The 20,018-nt window shown below is 35.4% G+C and overlaps 1 protein-coding gene across 10 annotated transcripts in view; it reads right to left on the reverse strand.

Moving 5' to 3' along the window:
• Positions 1 to 20,018, reverse strand: part of ZMYND8 (zinc finger MYND-type containing 8) — an 86,567-nt gene that overhangs the window by 13,589 nt on the left and 52,960 nt on the right. For all 10 annotated transcript variants that reach the window (XR_003258094.2, XM_064521473.1, XM_026092972.2 and 7 more), the window contains 9 exons: positions 18,404 to 18,496; positions 17,140 to 17,227; positions 16,529 to 16,584; positions 15,410 to 15,487; positions 14,480 to 14,595; positions 12,843 to 13,324; positions 9,505 to 9,645; positions 4,504 to 4,656; positions 3,139 to 3,642 (listed from right to left, as the gene is read on the reverse strand). Coding sequence is in view for 9 of the 10 variants with exons in the window: in XM_064521473.1 (XP_064377543.1) it covers positions 3,139 to 3,642; positions 4,504 to 4,656; positions 9,505 to 9,645; positions 12,843 to 13,324; positions 14,480 to 14,595; positions 15,410 to 15,487; positions 16,529 to 16,584; positions 17,140 to 17,227; positions 18,404 to 18,496 (1,711 nt within the window). In the remaining variant the exon portion in view is untranslated. The remainder of the gene's footprint in view (positions 1 to 3,138; positions 3,643 to 4,503; positions 4,657 to 9,504; positions 9,646 to 12,842; positions 13,325 to 14,479; positions 14,596 to 15,409; positions 15,488 to 16,528; positions 16,585 to 17,139; positions 17,228 to 18,403; positions 18,497 to 20,018) is intronic.

Consider the following 20,018-nt stretch of genomic DNA (forward strand, 5'->3'; position numbering starts at 1 on the left):
TTCATCATCACATCTGATTCATAATTTTCCATCTTTTTTTTTTTTTTGAAAGAGTCGTATGCACCTTTCAGTCTACTCTGAATTATTTTCCTCAAAAAGTAATTGAAATTCTACCAGTAAACTCATTTCAGTGTAGTTTAAGCTAGTGGCAATTCAGAAGTATTAGCCATTAAACAAAACAAAAAGCAAAAAATTCAGAAAATCAGCCTGACCTTCTCTGGAAGGAATGTGAAAGATTAGCATCTGTTAGGATGTTTCTGAGTTACCACTAACATCTGTTATCCCAATTTCTTTAGGAAGAAAAGTCAATACGCTCAAAAGGAACAATCAGCTAAAGGGAAAATAATTTTTCTTCAAATTTAACATTGCAACCATGGCAATACCAAATAAATGAACGCACAGCATGCTAAAAACCTTCAAAACAAAGGTGAACTGGCAATGACCATCAAATATAGTGTGTTTAAGATTTCTACACTACTGTGAAGCCTTTCAGAGTTTATAGCTGACTGTTTCACATACCAGAACCCATTCCCCTGCTATGCAGCCGGGCAGGAAAACATTAACAGTGGTCAAAAAATCTCTTCACTGCAATGGCTTGTGAGTTACTTGAATGGATGTTCTTAAATATATTTTCTTGCTATGACTGCAAGTCTTCTTCTGTGAAATGGTAAAAGACAAGTAATTCTTTCAGATACCCAGCCAGCAAAGCAGCTGTTATCTTGTAACAAGTTGCATCAGCTAGATTACAACTGCTTACAGATAGACCTTAAGCAGAAGTTCTTAAACAGGCAGTGTAATCAGGCCAAGAACTGGAATATACTATCCCATCATTACCTGTTTGTCAAGTCAGGGAACAAAAAAGGCAAGAATGTTTTTAGCTATAACAAATAATAAAAAAGGTAACACCGGACACACAAAATCCTTGTGCAGTCAAAAGGAATATGCGGGAAAATTATTCACACTAGAGTTGCGACACCCATTCAGGACCTTTATCCCGTCAATAAAGCATGGCAATAGTCAAGCTTTGTTCTGTCTAGTCAACTCCTTCACCGCTGAACCATTTGCAGCTGAGAGAATCCTTACAGAGCAATTAAGTAAATTTAAAATCAATTTCTATGTCATGTACAACAAGATTCTCAAACTGGCAAAAACATGAAAATTAAATTGTTTTAAATTTAATTTTAACTTACATTTATAAGAAAAATGGCATATTCTCTAGTCAGGCAGTTGCAGGTGTAAGGTTTGACTTGGATCAGAAATGGCAAATTATTCCTCATGACTCACCACTGCCCACTCTTACTGAGGATTTATTTATCACTTGTTGAATAACTAGTATACTGGGGCCCACTGAAAGGTTTTATATACCTCAGCTCACCTTGAACATGTTAATTTATTTTCAAAATCCAGTGGCTAGAGAACCCTCTTCCCTCACATGACCAAAACACTAAGAAAACTGAGAAGCCCCCTTGCTAGAGGTCTAGAGATCTTTTCCCCCTGCCCCTGCAAAAGCCAAAAGTCGTCTATTGCCTTTACAGCATCAACAGCAAAGGGGTAATGAAGCTGGATGGTTCTCTGGGCGACCTGTCTGAGCTTGGGGCAATTGATAAAACGGGACTCTCGAGCCCACTGGCAAGCTCTAGTACATTCAGATGCCCACGAGCTAATCCTCAGGAACAATGCATTTTAAGAACTGGATGATTCTTCCTAAGCTATGGCCAGGAAGATGATGTCTGAAAGAAAGGGCTGCTGCCTTGTCAGTTTTCAAAAAAGGGGGCACAGACCTTCAGGTTTGCATGCATCAGGTCTCCTTACTGAACTGAGGGATTTTAGTATCTGAGAGTCATGCATAAAGGTATGAGCCTTGGAATAATGCATAGGACAACTTATATCTGGAGTATATTCATACAGTTTTTTATATGAATATTTAAACCCACTTTTAATTTCATTCAGAATATGTGTTATCCTTTCGCCTATGTATCAGAGTCAAATTTTAGATCTACTTACTATTTCAACCATCAGTAGTTTAGGTCACTAATTACAGATGAATCAGTGATTTGGAAATTAATACAGCTACCTTGATTAATCAGTTTTTAAATAAAACAAGAAACAGAGAAATTATAAACCTCCCCAAAATAATATTTCTACCATTTTTAGTTTAACATATATGTCTATTTTCTTGAATATCTCATAGTAATATTTATCCATTAAATTCCACTTTTTAAGATTCAAAATACAGAAGCACTACATAAGCAGTCTTCTAAGTATACTTAGCAAACTGACTGAAAACAGTATAAATGTTTTAAATAAAAATGATTGAGTCAACGTGCTATATAACATAGAAAAGAAGAGAAAATAATATGAAGAATATTTATTTTTAATCTTATAATTTCAATCTGTTTTATTTTTCTATTTTGTTTTGTCAAAAAGCTAAGATGCAGAGCACAGGTAGCAACAGCATTTTAATCAGTAGTTCAGTTCTCTTTACTTTTACTGACACATGAAAACACTACCTAAGGTACAATACATGTGATTTACCTCTTCTTGTGATTACAGTTGAGAGCATTTACATTGACTTTAACTGGACATTATACAACTTATAGTACAGATTTAATTCCAACTTCTGCTGCTGCTATGATTTTGGGAGGTCTATGGAAATGTTAAAGTTTCAGCTGAACGTCATAAAAATATGCAAAAAGAATTATAAATTGGTGTCAGAACACATTATGTATGTTTGTTTATAGTTCTATGCTGCTGGAAGGAAACTCAATGAAAGATTTTTTATTTAAATCAGAAATTACAGTGGGGACTGAAAACCTTTTCTTCATAGTCACAAAGAATGAAAAATCATCCACACAAATTATTTGTTCTGCTATAGGTCTTTTTTAATATTTTAATGCAGTAATAAAGCTAACAGCTAAGGCTTCATTTAACTTGGCTTGATAATAGTCCTAAAGGTAAGGAAAAAAAAAAAAAAAAAAAAAAAGGTGTGGGGGGACAATTTCACCCTACAATCATCTTTAAGAGGCATCTTAATGCAATAATGAAGCTAAAAGCTAAGGCATACTGTAACTTGGATTGGGTAACAGTCCTAAAGTAAAGGGGAAAGAAAAAAAAAGGAAAGGAAATATTTCACCCTACCATCTTGTTTAGAAGGTGGTTCTTTAGGTTCTTTCTTGGTTTTCCGTCCTTCACGCCCACAATGATCATCTCCTAGATCGATGACAAGTTCACTCTCAGAGTCAGAGTCCAGCCCTAGATGCACAGTTGGAGAGTCTGTTTCATCTTTACCTTTCAGTTTTTCTTTTGCAGGATGTTGCAAACATTTTCCCTTTTCAGAAAATTCTTTTTCAGTGTCTGTAATTGCCTTTTCTTTAACTGGATCATCTGTTTTCTCCACTTCTGGACTTGTGCATTTAAGTTCCTCCTTGTCTTCATTCTGAGATGGGGGCTTAGGTTTTTTTTTCAATGTCAATGATTCTTTGTCACTTCTTGCACTTTCCTTGTCTTCTCCATCTTCCTGATCATTCTTTGATTTCTGATCCTCATCGCTATATTCACTGTCACTGGTGTCAGATTTTTCAGAATCTTCAGAGTCACTGTGTTCTACTGCAGTATAAACAGCTTCAGATATTTCATTTATTCCTAATTGTGGGAAGGAAAGTACATTCCATGCTGACATCAGATTGACTGACATTACCAAAAAAATACTCTATATACTGGAATAAAGTACATACATACCATTATCTTAACTGTCAGTCCTTAAGCTATCAATACCTCCCTTAGTGCCCTATCTCAGTATCAAAATATGCAAGGATCACCTTCCACATATTCCAGATCATATTTTTATTGGATTTAACAGCCCTCCTTTCACTGCTTTTTTCTATTACCTGCAAGTTGTAGATTTGTTTAACCTAGGACCAATGCTGGAAAATATGCACAGGAATAATTCTTAAACACGAAACCACCATAAAAATCAGTAACACTATCTGATTGAGGTTACTTACATAGATGTTTGTGCATACAGTTTTAGACCCCGTAAGTTTTGTTAGAAGAAACTATAATTTTTTAGTGCCTACAAAGTCTTTAATACCTGCTAAGTGCTATACAGCACTAATGTTTTGTAACAACATCCAGCTCCTGTGCGACCAGATACATCAATAGTATGTGCAACTGAATGAGCTAGGTACAGTTCTTGAATTTTAAAAATTCAAGCAAATAGTAACACTATAATTCTGTCATACTATCTAAATCAGCATGGCACAAAATCAGATTAAAAGATGAAAGCTTTCTGACAAAAATTTGAAACATCAGGTCCTACTACGCTTTAAATTAAACTAGCTAAGTGTATTCTATTTGCCCTGAGGAGTTCGAACATCCTCTGCTCTCATTTTAATGCATAAAATATTTAAGGTTTTACAATTTGAAAACTTTTTTCAAACTCTAACTTAAAGTTTCCTCAAGTGTATCTTTCAGGTTTCCACTCTATCCTTGTAACATACTTACCGAGTTGTGCTTTACAACTCTCTATTGTCTTGTCAAGATTAAGCTGGAACCTACTACGTATCTGTCGTTTTGGTGAAATGAGTGGCACAGGGGTGGACTGTTGTTGGACTGACTCACTCAACTCTTTCAGATCCATTTCAGCTTTGCTACGATCTGAGAAAGAAAAAGGAATCAAGAAAAATATTTTACCCCCCAAAAAAGTCACTACCTGTGTAAGACAGAAATTTTACTGAGCAACAATGTAGACAATCTGAAACACATCTAATTTCTTTTATAACTATGGGCTGCAAGTCCTAAACAATAATTCTAAAATGACTTAACTACAAACAATGGTTTTCTCCTCTCAGATACTATGTATTTCACATTCAAATTGCATGCATTTGTTATGTGGAAGTTATCTCTGTTACGTGAAATTATCAAGAAAGCATCGGTCTAGGTTTGTCACTTATCTGACAATACTTCCAGTAAGCTGCTGCTGTTATTTACTGCTAGTAGTACATTTTTGCAGGGATCGAGAAATGGCAAATAGAAATCCTTATAGTCACAATTTAAAGTTCAGAAGTTCAGGGGAAGAAAAATATAAATGTGGATGGCTACACCAGAAATTAATGATTCAAACTTTCTCAATAGATGCCTGCAAAATCTTCTCTTGAGCTCTCCTATACACTTAAAAGTTTTCACTCTCAAACATACAGACTTGTCTGCAAGGAGTACAGACTAGACTGCTAAACCTAAAAATATCTTACCAACTAAGTTTCACTTTTTTGTCTCAATTTTTCCACACAGGTGATATTTCTGTTCCATAGTCCTATCCTCCACCCTTTGCTAAAACTGCTGTTTGCCTGACAGTCCATCAGTCACTCAGGGCACTAAACCAGTTTTGGGTTAGTTGCTTGTTTGGGGAGGGCATAGAGAAGGGGGAAGGACTGGAGAGAGGAATTGGGTTCTGCCAGTTTAGCTCCCTGAAATGGATCATCACAGGATCAAGTAGGAGCCAATGCCATAGGCTGGAAAAGGTGAGAGGCCATGGAGGAGAGGTGGCAAGGTAACACTGGCACAGATGTGAATTTACGCTTCTCTTAAGACTGTCACTGTACCACAGTTAAAGATGGTCAAGGTCAGTGCTGCCATTTTTTATTTTTTCATGTTTAAACATATAGGCAGGACATTTTTTGATGTGCAATTCATAGAGAATAAAAGTGAAACAAATACGAAGGGCTGAGCCAATGTTTCCTCTGGTCTGTCATTCTTTACAAGTTTGGGCTTAATATCAAGGTACCTTCCAAATTTAAAATTTAAGAGTCATAGTACAAAATGGCTCAACCTCAGCAGTGTGGGTGTCAGAGTCAGATTTTGCCACTCTCTCCTACCAGGTTGCAAACCGAATTTATGTTACAGTGAGAGCAGATAAAGAAGGAAGCATTCAAGCAGTTCACGCAGCTCTTGTTTACCGGTAAAATAACAGTTCCTCATCTCCAAGGGAAAGGCAGCAGCTTGTAGGTAGCAATCCCACAAGCCAAACACACAGGCCACAGTTCGGACCATCTTCGCTTATAATACACATGCAGTCTAGATAAACCAAGAGTCAATCATCCTTTCTAAAACCAGTGAAATGATCATAAAAGTAATGCTGAATTTCACAGGCCTCATACCACACTTCCATATTGGAAGAAACTAAACATAATACAAACTCAAGCATCACTCAGTGTGATGTAAACTTTTAAGCTTTTGATCGCTTTTGAATAAAAAAGACAAGGCTCTAACAAATTAGAACACCAAAGAAATTAAGTCAAATCACAATTGCAAATCACAGTTTAACTAAATTCTAGCTTTTCTTTAACTGTCCCAGAGAGGCTGAAATAAAAATCAAACTTCAGAGTCTAACTTCCGCCTAAACTGTCAGCAGGTAACTTTTTGCAACATACAAATTAAAGTTTCCTCAACTTCTAGGCTGGAGAGGCAAGCTATTGGTAAAGTTTAAATTTTGTTGTGATGAAAGAAATACTATAAGAATTAACTGTGTTAGTCTATTTATTTTCTAAAACTGCACATTTTAAGAAACTGCAGTGAACTGCTTTCAATGAATGTCATTAAAGTGCATGTAGCTGCAGTGCATATGCAAAAAAACTTAATGTATTTAACCGTTCCTTCCCATAGCTATTCTAGATAATGCCAGAATAATACCCTACAAATACTTACAGCACTGTCTCATACATTCTGTTCCTAAATGCTGTAAGAATGTATAGGGAGAAAGTCATCACTCTACTAAGATAATGTCCTATCCCCGAGCTGATAGCATGGAATGGAACAGAATGACATTGAGAACTCTGTAGCAAAGGACCATGGAAATTCATTTCCCTGACAAGATACACAAAATGCACCAACTGCTTAATCAGAGTTTTAGCCACGGACAGACTCTGAACTAGTCCACACCCCTCCAGAACAGAAACTGACCCTACAGAAAGGAAACCACCTGGGAAAAAGGCCAATCTTAGCACTTCACTGACATTCTGATATTCCCAGAAGCAAACTCAGGAACCGCGATCCAGGTGCCACTGTTACCAGGTGGGTGCATTGCTACAGGAGGATTACAAATCCGACTTCAATGCACTCTGTTCTAAAGCACAACTCTAGTCAACATTTTCATTCATTATTGTGATGATAAAATAGCATAAAATCTGTGGATGACACAGAAATGGAGGTTGCTCCTAATTCTTTAGAAAAGGGGTCAGAATTCAAAATGTTCTTAATAAATTGCAGGTGATTTCTGAAACCAAGAAGCTGAATTAATAGCTATAAGTGAAAAATTCAGCATTTAAGGAGTGGGGAAAAAAAAACTTTTTAAAATGAGGAGTATCTGACTAAGGAACAATACAGCAAAAAAGAGCTGACGGCCCTATAGTAAACATGAGTCAATATGATGCTACATTTCTATGGTTTTGTAATAAGCTGTTTTATTACGAGCTCGTTTTCAAAAAAATGTTCAGTTTCCTTTTAAGCATGAAAAGGACAGAATTTCAAAAGGAATGAACACTCACAATAGTTCTTATTGAAAGCATCGGAGTGGTGAATTTTTAAAAATTCTTCCACATACACACACACACACACACACACACACGTATATATATGAAAAACATTGTAGAAAGTTTTGCTGTAGAACCTGGCAAATACGGAATTACTGTTAGTTAACTACATGGCAGGATACAAATACAGGCAAAAATGGAAGAAAGTGAGGAGGATGAAGACAAGAGACACTGTAGTATTTCCCCTGGGAACCCTATATCTTGACATATGAAATAAATTTCTATCAAACCAACTAGGAGGTCTCACTGAAGACCTGGACTTCCGATTTGCCCTATTAATATCAAACTATTAGTAGAAAGAAAGCAGAGTAAAGGGCAGAGAAACCCATTGAGGAGGAATATTCAGGTTCTCATCTCCAAACTCTACATTTTCCCATCACCCATCTAAAAATTTTCACTCATTACTGTGTCAGAGTTGTTCTATCTTTTCTGCCTCTGCCATTCATACAGGGACAGGTCTTGTACCATCTGGAATATAATTTTTTTTCCAACCAATCCATGTTTAGTATAGCTTCATCATTCACACTGTCAATTTTTCACTTCTGCCAGTCTACCAGTAACTACAGCTGGCTTGCATCCATTATTTTTCTTTTCTTACTGCTGAACTGGAGGACAATCATAGGAGCCCTTCTAGTTCTCTGCCCAATATATGTAAGTGTCCTTCTATTTTGGAATTTCATTTCTGTTTCTCAGGGCAAATCCCTGTTTGCATTATGCTTGACAGTAAGACACAGTGAGTCATATCTGAAAGCCATACAATTCACAGATGAATCTGTCTGGCACAGCTGACACTCATCATCTAATGAGAACGGGCTGCCATTTTCATTCCTATTAAAAACAGCATATTTAGCAAAAGAAGCTTCCCTAAAGCTGAACAAATAACTGATATTCTATCTGAAAATGTGCTGCTATTTCACAGTGATCCTCATGAACCATCACACCAGATTTTCAGTTCCACCCCATTTATTCAAAATATTCTATGTCCCAGCTAATGTCTCCCATCTGTGATTCACGCTATTTCAGCACCACATTATTTCTTAAGATTTGTTGCAAATGAATCATACCTCAGATAACAAGACAAACAGCTGCAGTACAGCGGAAAAAATGATTCTATGGTTATGTCAAACAGCTTAACACTGAAAAAAACACTATAAGCTTGTGTCCACAGTGAAAAGATCTGTAGCTCACCAAAAATGTGAATTCAGTATTCAAGCTCAAGCCCTCCTGGATTTGTCTAAGACCCAGGGGCAGGATCCTGTCTCTTCATGAAATATCACAGGAATGTAAAATGTAGCCAGTATTCACTGAACCAGAACACAGCATGATTGAGGAAACCTATTTACATCTGTTTGGCTTTCAGAACTACTGTACCTAGTTAGGACTTACCCATCCCACCCTTCAAAATACCAGAATCCCCAAATTTACTTTTTAGGAGTTCCAAGACATCTACTAATTCCTTTCATCTATACCTCTACCAAGAGAGGGCTGGTCCAGTGAGGAAGTGATGGCAACGTTGCAAGGCAGAAGACACCGTAGTAAATCCTAAACCTAACAACCATGAGAAAACCTTGCCAACAATTCACTGAAGAGACTGAGGGCTGAAGAGTGGCAATGTTAACGTACCTACAGCCTTTAGAACCTAACCCATTATTTGGAAACAGTAGTATGCACAGTCCAAGTAAAAATCATCCCTGAACTACTTCCTTTTATCAACAAGAAGAAACAGTAACTTTCAGTTCTGCTTTAAAAAACAATAAATAGCTTATTTGATGAAACAATAATTACACACATGCTTCATTTAAAGCCATTTGTTCATTTACAGCCATATACAAGAAAGTTTGTTCATATTATCTTGTATTGACACCACTGTAATTTATTCAGCTATAACAGTATTAGACTTTCAAAGGCCAAAACTAACCAAGATTAAGATTCAGAATGCTTCCTGGAGTGGAAGTTCTTTCTTGCTTAGCAGAAATTGGTGTTGAAGCTTGAGGAGAGAAAGGTTTGGGGCTGCCTGACAAGCTCCCTGCTTGACCCGTTCTTGTTGGTGCTGGAGAAGCTGAAAAAGCACAAAATTAATAAAGACAGATTTAAAAATAATCAGAATAAAGCCACTTTCACTGGGACAAAACAGCTTTTAAACCCTGCAGAAGCAGGGAAAGGATTTTTGTTTAATAATTTCAACTTCGTATTATACCTCCATTATAAATTACAATTACTGCTTTAATATTAGTTTAATAAAAAAGAAATTGTACTGAAAATAATTGTATTGCAACTGCTTTGTCAGGCCAAATGTGTGTTTATCCTCAAAAACACTCTGTTTTAAGTTACTGAGAGTTTCTAACCTTCAAGATTTGGTTATTTTAAATATTAAAAAAGTCTTCACACACTGAATTGGCACCTTTTTATTTCATGTATGTGGGTAAACATAAAAAAAAATCCTACCCCAGTTTCTAGATACTTTAACAGAGAATTAAAAGCACAAATCAGAGCAAGCATAATGAGAACAGCTCAAAATCAGCGACCAAATCTCTCAGATAAGGTAACAGGATATTCCTATATATACACACAGTATAAGCAAAAGCCTGTGCTTTAAGTATTCAAAATATCCATGAAGTAATGCTTCAAAAACATAAAACTGGGATCAGCCAGACAGTCTACAAAAAGAAGCATCTGCAGGCTGTTACCTAAAAAAAACCCCAAAACCAAAAAAACTCCTTTCCGTCTCAGCAAGACTCATTTCTGTCTGTTTAATCTCTGCCTAACGCTTTGAATATGTAATCTTAAACTCACTACTGAACTCTCGCTCTTTCCCTGTACATAAACCATTGTCTGTATATTTTCAGATTCCTAAAAGGTAGTGATATCTGCTGTTTCCATAACTATTTCAAAGTTATTTTTTTCCTTTCACTCACACAACAGACGTCAAAACCGAATACAAACATTCCTGTTGAAGCATAGGGCAGTGACACTACTTCAATGTTTTTACAGTCAACAAGCAATTTCATTTAAATTTTACTCAGAACACACAGATTCCAGTGCTGGGGCAACTAAGTTTACACATAATGTTAAGTATTACAAAGTTAGTGTTTATAACAATATTCAGGTAGAAATGCCAGGTGAGAAACTGAATATACTAGTTAGCTGCTGTCAAGTCAAATCCAGCACTTCCATATACTATCAGAAAGGCCTCACAAAAAGTTAGAAAAAAATCCCCAGAATTACCGCGATAGTCAAGAAGCCAAAGATTAGGGTAATATCTACCACCTTCTTTTATCTTTATCTGACAAAACAGCTTTAATATGACTTTCCATGATCATGTCTACTATTATATATATAAAAAAAAGTAGTATAATAAAAGCCTTACATTTTAAGGTAAATAACACTATTTGGCAGCTACACCTTACGTATGAAAGCCATACACAAATATGTTCATGATAATTTATGTATAAAATAATATAAATTGGAAGAGTTTTTCCTGAAGCCAGTGAATAACTCAAATAATTGATGCAAGTCTAGAGATTTTCTGAGATTTTCTTTACTTTGTTACATGAAAATTTTGATGATGAATTCCTATTGACTTTGTATTTTCTACTAAGAAATCCATGTGTTTTGATATATTTAAATTTATTACACTTACCATGACATCACTTTCGTAAGAGGGACAGAAAGTTGTGCGTGCAAATTTCATATCACAAGATAATTTTTGAACCCAAAGTTAGTTTCATGTCCTATCCTTTACTGGCTAGGAAGAGTAAGATTCCCAAATGGCTACCTGTCAGGGCTAAAGCACATTCTTTTTGTTTTTTGCAGGGCTACTTGTCCATCTGGATTTTCATGTTTGTCTGTCTGTTTTTAAGAAATTGTTAAATAATACTGCAGAACAAAGGAATAAGCATGACAGTTTTATTTTTTAAGATCAGACTTATCCAAAGGCAGGTGTGGCATGCCTGTGTTTTGGCACTGATTATTCTAGCTGCAATACTAATCTCAAAAGCAAAAATTAACTAAATCTCAAGCTTACTTTTCCCAGTTTTGCTTCCCTCTTTCATATGTGCCCATCACTAAGTAATACAGGACTAAAAATCCACAAGTGTAAGCTACTGGTACCCTATACAAAAACTGAACAAATTAGTCCATGTTCCTACTGTAGAACACCACTTCCCTAAAAAGGTACATCCACTAGTTTGAAGGAGTCTTCTACAACTTCCACAGAGGTTACTTTAATATTAAACTGTCTAAAACAAAAACTCATAAGGGAAAAAAAAAGAGCTCTCTCAAGATTTATATAAATAAAGGGAAAAAGAAAAGAAATATATCATGGCTTTTTCTAAATGGATTCTTCTTTTGGGTTACAATCTCAAACAACATGAAATAAATTCTATGATGTCGTCCACATCAAACAAAGTTTAATTTAGGAAACTTTTGCTCACTGTCAGGCAAGTTGAACTAATTTTTCCAGGCTCCAGATTTTTAGATATATTCATGTATCTTTTATATGTAGTTTTTAAAAGTTTCCTCTATTCTTTCAGCTTTCAAAGTCAAGAAATTTTTGCTTCCAAAACTGCAACTCACAACAGACTGATTTAGCTTTCTTTACAAAGAAATCCTTTTATCCAAAACTGAAGTCTTATTAAGTCACATTAATGAATATATCATATCATTTTTTTCACATAGTGATGGTCATTATTTTATGGATGACAAACATAAGGCCCATTCAGATAAAGAGGTTTGCCTGAATGTCCCCAAATTAGCCAGCAGTTGATCTGGGACTACACTGTAAGTCTGTGAAGTCCAAATTCTGTATTTGTTAAACCTTTTTTCTCTTTACCTACTGCGCCTATTGCAACAGTAGTTTTGCCATATTTTAGCACTCTGTACTAAATGGGGGAACACTGTGACTGAATTAAGCTCATTGCCTTGAAAAATAGCTATCAAATTTTAAATAGAATGCTCCTAATCATGGCAATTTAAGCTTTTTAATATCTATTTCCACCCTTCATTCACTCTGACAGTCACAACTATTTCCTGTCATTTAAACTAAAGGTTTTTGGTCACTTTTCAAGAATATTTATTCCTTCTCAGTGCAACAGAAAGGACTGTTATCTCTTATGTGTGAAACTGAAAGTTAAGTTGGTCTTTTTTTCTAAAATTTCTTTGCAAAATGATTAATAATAACATCTGTCTTTCAAAAATACATGTAATAAAACTAGTGCATTAACCAAATGCAGTCAGGTCTCCCCATTTTTTTTTTACCTGTATTTTTGTCAATAAAGTCCATGGATTCTTCACTTGCGCTAAAATGACTGGAAGTTGCTTTTTTCTCCGCATCCTGTTCAACATCAGATCCAGTGTGGACTGATGAGTTTGTACTCATTGGTGACCGTGGCATATCTGTCAATGAAATCCTACGACCTGTACTACTGCTCAGCATCGGCTTGCTCATTAGAATCTTGGGTGATGCTGTCATATCAAAGTTCAGCTTGATCTTCTCTTGTTTGTCTGTTTTTGCAGTTCCAGCAGTTGGGTTTGCAGGGTCTAATAACATTTGGTATTGATTGTTGGGAGTATACGGTGTCCGGAAAGGTGCGTAGTTAAATACCCCAAACTTTCTACGAATGTTATCAACATAAACCTCCATCTCTTGCATTGCACTGTTGAAGATGCTTTTAGTCTTTTTCACAGAAAAAGGAATTTCTTTAGACATGAGGTAGCAATTATTTATTGGAACCCAGGCCCTATATATAAAACAGAAAGATAATCAAATTTAATACTGAGGATTTGACACTGGCAACTTTTCTGCACATCTAATTTATTTTATCCGAACTCTGAGGATATGCACACATCAGGTACTATCAAAGGACCATGTGCACTTTCCTTTTCTTTTAATAATTAATTGCTTAGTCTTGGTAAATAAGTAAACTGCATGTCTTAGACTACTGCTAGCTTATTTCTTCTACTCCAGTAACACATACAACACAAATGAACACTGGTCAAAAATGACAAGACATTCCTAATCAGAATATTCTGTATAACTGTAAGAAGACCACTACTAAACAATCTTTCAATCGACATGTCATAGTTAGCAGAAAAGTAGAAAAAGCAGGTCAGAAAGTTAAGACTTCCTAAGCACATTCTTAAAAACATAAAGTTTTATTTTTACACCACATGCCAAGGTGATCAAACTCCACAATACTAAGAAAATTTTTATCACCAAGTTTTGGACATATTTCATTTATTTTTCAGCCAGAGTCTAAAACCTTGCCTTCCAAGACAAGAAAATTCCAGGAACTTTGACCTAAATATGTCACGGCCATATACAGTTTTAAAGTACCTGTTTTAATAACTGTATAGATTCATATTCTTTATTCATGATAAATGAACTAGTATTCACCATGGCTACTTCCATCTAAGCAGAGCGTTGACAAGCATAGAAAACACGAACTCCTTCCTAGAGCAAAAGTAGCACTTGCAACAAGTATTACATTTTCTACTTCTCTTTCATTTTTAAAAAATACAATTCTTTGTAGCACAAAACCACAGTCACAGGAAATAACTTTTATATTAACTAAATGTTTAAATATCCTTTTTTAATCGTGTCTTTAAAAGTTTATTCTAAAAAAGCAAACAAATAGGTGAATTTAAGAATAAATGAATATAGCTTAATTGATATAAAATACGTAATTGTAAGATTATACATGTATTACTCTGGCAAATACGTGACTTGTATTCTAGAGAATTCACATAGGAGATTAAAATTATGTATGCTGAAGTATTACATAGTTTATTAGGATCAAGCTTCAAAAGACAGGACAGCAAAAACTCTCAGAGTACAGAATTACAACAACAATTTCTTAAGCACAGACAAAGATACCCTTTGGTTAAATTCCCACCTGTCATGTTGGCCAAAGAAACGGGCATCAACTTGCCCATCTTTATCCCTCAGTGCTTTAGCAGGCCAGAATGGAAAGCCTTTGAGTTTAGCCCAGACCAAAGGGTGAGGATTGCTCTGGAGGAAGAGGCAAATACACAGTAAGAAAATATAAGCAGTTTTACCTTCAAAATCAGGTATATAGCATGATTTTTAAAAATTGTATGTATTACTTAGAGTCAATCAAGACTCAACACATGCAAGGCATTTGCCAAATACAAGATATCATTTTAATATATATGTGATATATACTTAATATATAAAGAGAGAAAAAAGAATAAAAAGATTACACATAATATCTTAAGTATCTCAAATAAACACATCTTGATAGCACTTTTTTATTTTTACTTAGTCCCTTCCAAATATTTGTTTAACATAACCTAAATTAGGCCTAATCTTTCAAAATCCCTAATTTCCACTCAAGCACAAGATGATTTGACAGATTACACACTTCTGCTTAAGAATCTTAAGAAGCCTTTCCAAGTCTGGTACATTATTAAAATCAACCAACCTATTAATAGGTCATAAAACAGAATAAAGTCTAAATTCTCAGATCCACACCTACAGAAACAGACATTCGTATTTCAAAAATCTTAAGTATCACCAGGAGTAGATATCCTATATTTGAGGGCAGAGAAACTGACAACTGGGTGTTGACATCATCTGCATCTTGCTTTGTGAAAGAAAGTCGTCTGACAGCTAAACACATTGAGATGATCTTCCGACTCCACAAAATGAATGATTTGCCACCACAAGCCACTTTGTAAACTAGAGTAGCTTTCCTTGACTCAGTAACCACCACAGGTTTAAAACAATGGAGGGATAACAAATGGGAGTCAAATGGAAGTTTTAGTTTAATGTATTAGCTAGACTACCATAATCTTCAACTTACACAAGGCTCACAAAACCAATTCTCTCGTTTTTGGCAAGCAGCTAAATAACATTCCGGACATACTTCAATTTCATTCATCTGAAAAGAAAAAGTAGTTACTGAAGAGCTTAAGCACAATCAAAGGTATGATCAATAAGTATTATTATGGTAGCCTGTTCATATTACTAACATCAATTTTCCAAAAATTCATGGCTATAAATTGACCTGTGCAGAATTTTACTTCCTGTGAAATCAACAGGGTTTTGAGTGACACCAATCTTTTTCTACACAAGGCGCACATTCCAGTTAATAAATCAGTCATATTTTTGCAACCCTCTTCAGACTACACTCTGCCATTTACTCCAGTGATAAAAATACATCCTTACTTTGACAAAAATATAACCTCACTGTGGGTATTTAATTTCATAAAATTTGTGCAGAATCAAAAATATTTTATTCCTCATACTCATATTACATAAATTAGCTATGAAATGGAGCTCTAGTTATATATTTAATTTCTACCAATAAAAACTGATATATTCTCATGATTTATATGAATCATGGATATTTCTGTGTCAAGTGGGGGTCAGGAAAGCGTTTGGCATAAATAAAAAGGGTCAGATCATCGTATAAATCGTATCAACGAAATGTAGTTCAAAAATACTACACTTAAAATAGCAATTTTTTTGTAATACAAAATATTATGGAATATCACTGAAATAAAATCAGTGCAAATGATCAGTTAAAAATGGATGCAGTCATTTTTGTATTCAATAACAGGGCTTTGCATATTGTTACAGCATCTATGAACCAGAAGATCTGAGTCTCTTTTTCCAGCTCCAAATATTCATTTAGAAGGTAGTATTGCTACAGTGTCCACATCTCCTTTCTTTTTTTTCCTCACTTAAAGTCTGAATTACACATAGTGAGTATTCTAATAGAAGAGACATTAGCAATGCCCTTGCCAAAATCATTCTGAAGGACATAGTTATGCATATCTAAATGCAAGAAATACCATACAGATTATACTTATATAATACACATGATATAAAGCATTTAATATTTCATTTGAGTATCTGAAATAGAATTAATGTTTTAAAGATACAGACAGGACAATTAGGTCAACTGGGATACACATACCTCATGCTCACAGATTTTGATGATGACTTTTGCCGTTTGTGTTAATTTGTGATTTCCTGAGGGAGCAATAAAAAGAAAAAGCTTTAATCAAGAAAACTGTTATGTTAAAATTATAATTAAAAACAACAGATTTTGTTTGAAAAGAAATTTGCATTAAAGACAAAAGAGAACATCTGAAAAGACAATTTAAAACAACTATGTATAAAAGTAGTGGGTGGGTCCATCCACAGGAGCATAACACAGTAACCACTCTTTAAATGTTACTTTTTAAGTCTACTGCAGCCTGCCCACCACTGATATGCTCTTCTTAAGCGACCAACATGTTGTATCATTCATTTCCTCAGTTAAGTTTCCTATAAAGCACTGCACCATGCAAAATACCAAAATAACGCATACTTTCTATTTGAAAATTTTTAAGGTGGAATGAGCACAGACAATATTTGATCCTAGAGATACATGTAAGCCAGTTGTTAAAAAATTCATTTGTGCTTAGGAGCTACAGTAATTAGCAGGAAGATAATTTCAGCCAACTGGAAATCTACAAATTGCTCTATGACTACACTCTTTCTGAAGTTTTATATTCCAGGAAATAAGTACATATCAATATTTACCCCCATTGTAAATAATGCAGTTGTGCAAAATCCATTTGGCATCAGCCAAAAATGCTTCAGTGCAACCGTACATTTTCTTTTTAACATTCTGGAAAGAAAAAATTAAGAATATATCAGGAACCAGACGTGAATTAGAAGTGACACCTTCTTCCTGAACAGCTTTTCCTTATCAATTAGACTACTAACAGGATTACTTATGTTCAGTAAGACTTATGATTCTAAATACTGAAGAATCTGTCAAATTCAGCACATGTTTTGACTATCCCAGAACTGTAGGAACTGTCTAAAGGAATTACAAATAATAAATTATTTAAATCAGTATCTTAAACTTTTGAAAAAGTTTATGTTAGTTTCATGAAGCAGTACTCCACTCAATGTCTCTGCAGCAAACTGAGTACCTGATTTCTTCAACTGGTGTATTACTGCTTCTCAGCATTTGTATTTTTTAACTTTTCCAAGACTCAGACAAAATTATAGGCCATGTTATATATGACAGTAGGCTTGATTTACCAATCTACCCACTGGGTAAAGTAGCTTCAAGTAGACAAAATCAGTACAGTTGGCTACACCTTTATACCATAAAGGCATCAACCTCCATTGTAAAGACAGGGAAAAGGAAAACTCTTGGTATCATTTCACCTTTTCACCAGGTCCTAGCAGAACAAAACTCTGCAATGTTCTGCTCTTTATTAAAGCAGTGGAAAACGGAAAATTTTTTCATAATTTCAAACTGTTAATGTATTATTGGACTGAGAATCAAACTCCCATAGGTCAACCTCTTTACTGTTTCCCTTTTCTCCCACATCTCTGGGCACAGTGGAGATCACAGTATTTGCTGAATGATCAGTAAAATGAGTGTGGCATGGTCCCTGCATACACATGCTCAAATGTTTCTAAGACAAATTAATAGAACAACGATCCATTCACAGCTAGTAAAGATCATGGTCACACGCAAACTCTACTTAATGAAGTCTCCTCACATGATGATTACAGGAATCAGATGGATTTATACAGGTGAAGATCATCAGTGTAAGTTCGTTTGTTTTCAGGCTATTTTTACTGAGCATTTGCTACCAGTTCAGACAAAATCATGGACTCGCTCGGTTATCAAATGATTGTTTTTAAGCTATAATGGTACTAACATTTGCAATAACAAAAAACAGTATCAAAATAATTACAAGCAGTATCTCTCCCCTTCCCACCCAGAAATCTTAACAGCAGCAATTAAATTCAATGAACTTCTCTCTTTCTGCTTCGTACTAACCTTTTCTAATGTACAAAGGTCCATTGGATGAAAGATATATTCTGCATAATCTGGGTGCTGATCCAGTGAAACTGGCTTTTGAAATGGCTCTGTCTGTTTGAAGAAAAACAAAACCAAAAAATAATCAGACTGTTTATTAAAACTGAACTGTTTCACCAACCACATGGTAGTGATTCTTCTTTTAATACTACTTGCAACTGGGATGTCAGAGAAAATTCTTTGAAGGCAATTAAAAAATTTGGTAAATTAATAAAGAGGAAAAAACACAGGCAGAAAAAGAGGAACTAAATGGTCTCATTTAACAGATTTTTACATATGCTGAATGTAAAGAACTACAAAGTTCGGATTTTTGTAAAATGATTTGGTGGGGAGCGAGTATCAAATCACAGAATAGTTGAGGTTGGAAGGAACTTCTGGAGATCATCTGGCCCAACCTCCCGGCCCAGCTGGGTCAGCTAGAACAGGTTTTCCAGGACTTTATCCGGTTGCATTTTGAGTTTCTCCAAGGATGGAGACTCTACAACCTCTCTGGGCAACCTGGTCCAGTGTTCAGCCACCTGCAGTGGAGTTCACCACCAGTGAAGAAGTGTTTTCTTACACTCAGATGGAATTTCCTCTGTTGCAGTTTGTGCCCCTTGCCTCTTATCCTGTCACTGAGCACCCTTAAGAACAGTCTGCCTCTGTCTTCTTTATACTCTCCCCTCAGATATTTGTAAACATTGATAAGATCCCCCCTGAGCCTTCTCTTCCCAGGCTAAATAGTCCCAGCTCTCTCAGCTTCTCCTCATATGACAGATGCTTCAGGTCCTTAATCATCTTTGTGGCTCTATGAGACTTGAAAGATCTTAGCAGGAGGAAAACACCTCTTTAAATCTCCTGTTAACTAGGCTCACAATACCTCTTTTTCAGGCTCTCATTAGAATCATAACTTTCGTAACAATGGTGATTTGGTAATAAAAACACATGCAAACTTTTATCACGGGGAGCTCTAGATTTTATTTGCTAAAGTGGGGGGAGTGCAGTTTTCTGAAGATAATCAATTCAAGTACTCTGGTAGGAAAACAAAAGGTTATGAGTTAAGTGCCTAAAGGGCAAAAAATCTCAATAGCATTCATTAAACGTTATCTCTCTAATTGCATTTTCAAAACACCTTGATTGGGAATTCAATATAAACTAACACTGACACTTTGCTTCTGAAAAACAGCACTTAAAACTTCTAATGGCTCATTCTAATAGCACAGCATTTACCACTCCAGAGTAAAAGAATTCCAAGAGCCAAATTTTGTCAGTACTTAAGAGTATCCTTCCCTAAAGCTGCCACTATTGTTCTGCTAAAATACTTATCATAGAGAGATCAGAATTGCAAAGAGCCCATGAGTCTGTACATCTGGTTTTCCCCAACATCTTTTACGTAGCAGGCACAGAGACACTGCTTTTGCTCCCCTAACTTGAACAAGAAGGCAAGTTAATAGGAGTTAAGAGAATTTGGCACTTTATCACAAGACCATCTTTCTTCGATCTACATTTTTCTTCACACATGAAAACTAGACAAAGCTTCCATAGTGAGGAATGGGGGAAGGGAACACTTGAAATGTACAGGCATTGTGATTTTGAG

The sequence above is a fragment of the Dromaius novaehollandiae genome, chromosome 16, assembly GCF_036370855.1.
Source record: "Dromaius novaehollandiae isolate bDroNov1 chromosome 16, bDroNov1.hap1, whole genome shotgun sequence".
In the NCBI taxonomy this organism is placed as follows: Eukaryota; Metazoa; Chordata; class Aves; order Casuariiformes; family Dromaiidae; genus Dromaius; species Dromaius novaehollandiae.